The sequence below is a fragment of the Rutidosis leptorrhynchoides genome, chromosome 11 (assembly GCF_046630445.1).
Source record: "Rutidosis leptorrhynchoides isolate AG116_Rl617_1_P2 chromosome 11, CSIRO_AGI_Rlap_v1, whole genome shotgun sequence".
NCBI lineage: Eukaryota > Viridiplantae > Streptophyta > Magnoliopsida > Asterales > Asteraceae > Rutidosis > Rutidosis leptorrhynchoides.
The window spans coordinates 354,638,614-354,645,355 of record NC_092343.1 but is presented as its reverse complement, the minus strand read 5'-3'; the positions used below and the strand labels follow the sequence as shown (position 1 = coordinate 354,645,355).

Sequence of the window (6,742 nt, the reverse complement as noted above, 5' to 3'; positions counted from 1 at the left end):
ATAGGATTCATACTTAAAACCTAAACGGAAAACGCGAAGGCAGGTATCTATAGATGCCATAATTGAGTTATCCTATGACCTTTTTCCGGCCCTTTCATAGGCCACACAAGATGATGTGCTACTGACGAAGGTTGAATCTGAGAACTTTTGTGAGAATATTGGGCCACCAACAACTAAGGTATCTAGTGATAGTATTCATACCTAACATACAGTATCGTACTCAAATGTTATAGATACAAACTCAAATGTATAGAATCTAATCATATAAACAGAAAACTAAACAAGAATTTCAGATGATAAAACAGAAACTATAAGGTAAAACTTGTAAAGAATATTTCTTTGCTTCATTTTTGTTGATGTTCCTCATGAATGTTGATGCCGTTAAATTTAATTTGTAAATGTAACATTACTTCTATTGTGTATATAAATTTGCTTATTTCCTTAACAAAACGAATGAAATATGATTTTACAAGTATGTCTGTAACAATGGGTACTATGAATATGCAAGCCTGGCACAAAATTTGAAAGCATTGGTGTGGCCATGAATGTGAATCCTTAGTTCTCACCTGTAACATTTAGGTATGCAATTCATTAGATTAATTAAGCAAGAAAAGTCAGAATTTACATCTAATCGCCATATTTGAATTCTTCTAATCTATAATTTGATATATTAAGAGATAAGATTTGGTGGAATAATAATGACCCTTAAAAGTGTATACCAAATTCACCTCATTTTCAAACCTGTGTCAAATTGCTTAATCAAATGGACCCCAAGTCAGACAAACATCTTGATATTAATTAGGACGAATAGTCGATTCGTTATTTTAGCCAAAAAATAAAAAATAAAATTAAAAAATAAAATTGGCATTTGCCAATGAGAACATGCCATGTGGCATAGCGCCCACCAACTGAGGTAAACGTACGATTGAAGGTATGCCAATTAAGTGTAAATTTCATGTCAATTATTATCCTCTTAACGACAAATTGACGTTAAGAACACCTAAAAAGTTGGATATGTATTTGTTAGATATGTATTTCTTGATGTTGAAATCCACTATCAAGAATCATTATCAATAAAGGTAAAAATAAATTTGATGTTATATGGTGCAACCCATTTTCACAATTGATAACCTTTTGAATGAGCCCATAAAAAACAGTTTTCAAGTGTCGTTCAACGTGTATGAAAAAACAAGCTAAAACGACCATACACAAGTTAGATTCTTGAGCTTTTCAATGTGAAAGATACCCAACTTGTACTAAAGTTACGGAGTATGTAATACGATTACTATATAACATATAATAATCATGTGCCATGAAAAAAAAAAGAGAGAGAGAGAGAGAGAGAAAAGGACATTAAGATACGAACGCTCAAGAAAAAATTATCACTTTCGCATATAAATTTAAAATTTAATAATTGATTAATGAAAGTGAAGATACAATGTGGACATGAAAGAAGTACACCAAAAGCAACAACAATGAGCTTTCATGTATTATCTAGTAATATTTTTAGATAAAATGGGATTTGCATAACATTAGATTATAGAAGGATGACTTTTTCATATTTGATTGAACAGAATTTGGACTTTTGTATACTATAAGACATGAAGAATTTTGTTTGCAGTAAGATTCTATATTTAATGATTGTTGGTAGAGATAAAAAGGTATAGAGACTAGTAGCCATACTTTAAATTTTCACAATCTGTATTTACAAGTTACTTATTCGTAACATATGGTATATACGGGTCGGATCTGTGTAGGACCCGGTATGGTAAGTCTAGTAGACAGAAACTTTATCGGTATACTTGGCATTTTTAGTAAACCTCTGATGTTATGCAGCAAAACTTGAGTAATTTCGGAAATGGAACCCGAATGTAAAAAGGTTTGCTTTATAACTTTTAATAGATTTAATTGTCAGTTTTGAAAACACTGAGCCCACAAATTTGGTGAATGATGATTGATGGGGTCCGAACAACATCATCTTAGAAAGTGGATGCATATAATTCAACATTATAATCTTATGATTTGTTGAAACAATATATTGTTATTGTTATTGTTATTGTTATTACGACTATTATTAGCACAACCAAACCTGTCGGTAGGTGAAGAATAGGCGAATAATGATGAAAAGTATGAAACTTGCCTTAAAAATAAATAAATAAATTGATAAATAACAAAATGTTACCTCTAAGGACCATCCTATTTAGGGACTTTGAGCTTTCAATGTATAATTGTCACCAAGTTTGAAATTCACTATTTATCTCTTAAGTAAAGAGCATGATCCAAGAACGATAAAAAGAATATTAAAGAGGGACAATATGACCTGCATATAAAATAACAAACAGTCATTATACCAACAAAAAGTTGCAATAAATGAATATTTTTTTCTTAAACTGTGTGCATTTTTCAGTAAACAATTATTTTGTGACAGATAGAAAAGTAAATTTTCATACGTTTTTGTGTGAAGATGAATAGTTCATCCGCGGAAGAACATAACTTTTTACGCCAAGATCATAAACCAAAGTTTCATCAGGATAATATAATCCGAAATTCCGCTCTGAAGTTGGACCGGGCTTTTGATTCTCATTAAAAAGGGCAAAAATGTAAATATCAATCGGTTGCGAAGGTCGGGCCGGAGTACCTTCCCCTTGTTGCATCCTCTGCATCAAATTTCTATTATATATTCCTGCATTTTCTACCGTTGCGCCAGCTTCATTTTCATCGCCTTTTGAAGGCCAACCCGTTTCCGAAATTTTAACTTCTACATCGGTATGACCCAATGCCTTAATAGCAGCGTAAACCGCATCAATTTGTGCATACAACATATTATCATACTTTAAATTCGTATTTGGGTCAACCGAACCACTGTTTGGCTCAAAAAGCACGTATTCCAAAGGAACGTTGCTCGGATCACTTTTGTATGCAAAATAAGGATACGCGTTGATGAAAAAAGGCGAGTCAACTTGAGCGTGAAAATCAAGTATCGGTTTTATATATTGCACCATACTTTCTTGAAACGAACCTTGTGAAGGAGGGAACGAAGTAGCTAAAATTTGGAGCGAGTGAGCCGTTGTTATGTAAACTTTTTTGTTTAATCCGAGGTTTACTAATGCGTTGTACATAGTTTTCATTGCGGGCAATAGATACGAAGCTAATTGTGCATCTCCACCTCCTAAAACCTCGTTACCAACGTTGATGCAAGTGATCTTTGTTTGTGAAATATATGGTTGTACGTTTTGTTGAATCCATGTTTGCGCTTGTTGAGGATCTCCCATTTTTTGAAGGTTTTCGTTGCCTAAACCAATGATGAATTCGACATTGGTTCCTGCAAATGCTTCTAACACTTTAGGTTCGGCGTCATAAATTTTTACTCTATTAATGTTTAACGAGTTAAGGAGGCCGGATACTTGTGATGGAGACGGAAGATTGTTAGCGATTCGTCCATAGTTTACCCCAACTCCAATGCTTTTGATACTAACAAATAACTCTGGGAAAGATACAAATTCAATAAAATTCAAATTAATGTTTTTTCAAACTCAGATTATGAAAACTAGATTCAAAAAGCAATGAATGATATTTTAAATTTCGTAGTCAGATAATAAAAAAAAAAAAAAAAGTCCCAAAAATTATAGTCAACATTCATAAAAAAAAATTGTCAAAATAAATAGATAAACCGGCAAGGTTAACAACTTTTATTAAAATATTGAACACACTTAACAGCCAATAGGTATTAAATTAAATTCAGTATCAAATAAATACTGTAATTCCTAACCTGCATATGCAATCACAGAAATTAATAATTTTAGTAATGTAATATTTGATATAAAATAAATATAGATGAATAAAATTCTAACACTCATATAAAAACTTATAATTAAAATTCGTAATCAGATAGATTATTAGATGTCCCAAAATTTATATTTAAAGTCAACATTCATATAAAAAAATCTTGTTTAAAAAACAGATAAACTGGCAAGTTTAACAACTCTGTTTTAAAAAAATATTAAACACACTTAATTACCAATAGGTATTAAATTCAGTATCCAATAGTTAATTTCTAGCCTGTATATAAAGAAAAGAAAAGAAAAGTTGTAAGGTTTTCCCTATTCGGGTTACCCGGGAAGGGCGAGTAATCCGACCTCATACTCTAGTGTACGCAACCCATCAGGAATACTCCCTGGCTGTTTCCAACCCTTCCCTGGCCACCCCAAGAATTGAACCTGAGACCTCTTGCAAGGATCTCAGGGCCTCAACCACTTAGGCTCCCTGGCTGTATATGCAATCACAAAAATAATAATTTTATTAATGTAATATCTGATATAAAATATATATAGATAAATAAAATTCTAACACTCAAATTTATAATGCTAATGCATTTGCATTAGCATTATAATTTATCAATTTGGCAATAAAAATAAATATCCTAAATATTCAAATTATATCTCATCTTTTCGAGACAAAACCAACAAATTTATAAACTTATAAAATAAAAAAAACTAGTAACAAAATAAAACCAATCAATAGAACTAACAAAAAAAAAAAAAAAAAAAAAAAAACAAAATTTAAAATTAATTTAAAAGAATATTAAAAACAAGTAACATAAATCAGCGAATTTACAAAATTTACCTGATAAGGTGAATAGTAGCAAAAGAAGAGTGCGGAAGAGAGCAGCCATAAAAAAATGAAGACAATTGTGACCCTCCGCCGTGCTCCGCCGCCTGAGAAAAACAAAACACGCGGTGGTTTGAGTTAATTTTATCAGAGCGAAAGAAGAAACAGGGGAATGGAAATAAATGAATGCATGTGTTGTTGATAATATATAAAAGGAAGGATGATGACGTCATTTATATTTAATTTTGTAAAAGATTGTGTATGTCTGCTGTACCTAGGGATGGCAATGGATACCCGATCCAGTGGATATCCATCCGATTCACCCGATTATTTGTGGATATGGACGATCTAAATGGATATGGATATGGATGTGGATGAAAAAATTTCATCCATGGATGAACCCGCTTTCACCCGAATAACTAAATATATAAATTTATCACTCAAATTAGTATCATTTATGTAGTGATATTTCATTAATTATATTCATATTCATCTTTCTTTATATTTTATCTAAAAATTTAATTTTCTTATTATATTTTGTTTTGTTTAAATAATCAAATGTATTTATCGTACTTTGGTGGTTCAAATGTGATTCCATGTAACTAAAAGTAAGCAACTTACATGTCGATATCTTTACACGTTTAACAGGTTATCTATTGAATATTTGTTATATAGATTAGTAAAATGTGACTTTCGGTCGCATAAACTATTAAAAATATTACTTTTGATCGTATATAGTGAACCATCGCTTATAATTGTTAAAAATAAAATAAATTTAAATGGATATTGATAATTATCCATTAACCCGCTTCACCCGACGGATATGGATATGGATGGATGAAAAGTAAAAAAAATAAATGGATATGGATATGGATACGGCCTCACCCGATCCATATTCGATCCATTGCCATCCCTAGCTGTACCTTTGTCAAAGCTAGCTGCCAATTTGATATGGATAATTACCACTGTGTTGACCTTATTTTTTTGGTGGCTCAACAAATTAATTTTTATTTTTTCTTGAAAAACAAGAATATATAAGCGAAAATCTAATCAAAAATTATTTCAATTCTTAATCATTATCATATTTTTTATAAAATTAATTTGTATTTTTTAAACGTTAATCTATCTATCTATCTATCTATCTATAGTTTCTATTATATTGCTAAAATGATGATGTCATTATTAGGCTAATTCCTTTGTTTAAAAAAAATCAAAAAAAGAAAAAAGAAAAAAATCTAAGCTAGGTGAATGATGTCATTAATCTAAATAATTTTGAATTAAAATTGAATCTTATTAATTAATTATTATTATTAAATCTTATTAATAATTATTTTAGTTATTAAAAATAAATAATTTTAAATTATTGTAATTAATTATTTTGAATTGAGTACGAGAAGGTATAAAAGTTAGGCAGAAGAAAATCAATTTTATATTTATATTTTTAATTTACACTTTTAAAATAAAATGACAACTAATATTATCTCTTATGATTGGATAGAGATTGTTTGATATGCATATTAGGTGTTTGATGAAATGTTCAGCTGACGAGTGTCTTAGTCGGACTATGTGGTTCCACGAGTCATTAAACTAATTGCTAAAATGATGATGTCATTATTAGGCTAATTCCTTTGTTAAGAAAAAACCAAAAAGAAAAAGAAAAAAATCTAAGCTAGGTGAATGATTTCATTAATCTAAATAATTTTGAATTAAAATTAAATCTTATTAATTAATTATTATTATTAAATCTTATTAATAATTATTTTAGTTATTAAAAATAAATAATTTTAAATTATTGTAATTAATTATTTTGAATTGAGTACGAGAAGGTATAAAAGTTAGACAGAAGAAAATCAATTTTATATTTATATTTTTAATTTACACTTTTAAAATAAAATGACAACCAATATTATCTCTTATGATTGGATAGAGATTGTTTAATATGCATATTAGGTGTTTGATGAAATGTTCAGCTGACGAGTGTCTTAGTCGGACTATGTGGTTCCACGAGTCATTAAACTAAATAATTTTAGCATTTACGTTCACTTAATGCCTAAAACATATCATTAAAATGTTTCGTTTAAACAAACTCGTGATTTCACGGGTCATTTCACTAGTATATAAATAAAATGATACT

The 6,742-nt window shown here is 29.6% G+C and overlaps 1 protein-coding gene across 1 annotated transcript; it reads right to left on the bottom strand.

Moving 5' to 3' along the window:
• Positions 1–311: 311 nt before the first annotated feature.
• LOC139876329 (glucan endo-1,3-beta-glucosidase 14-like) lies at positions 312–4,772 on the bottom strand. Its single transcript, XM_071863638.1, has 4 exons — positions 4,624–4,772; positions 2,451–3,484; positions 2,183–2,320; positions 312–566 (listed from the first exon to the last, which is right to left on the bottom strand). Exons 1-3 carry the CDS (start codon positions 4,670–4,672, stop codon positions 2,255–2,257), a joined length of 1,149 nt encoding a protein of 382 aa, XP_071719739.1. The 5' UTR covers positions 4,673–4,772; the 3' UTR covers positions 312–566; positions 2,183–2,254.
• Positions 4,773–6,742: the final 1,970 nt, after the last annotated feature.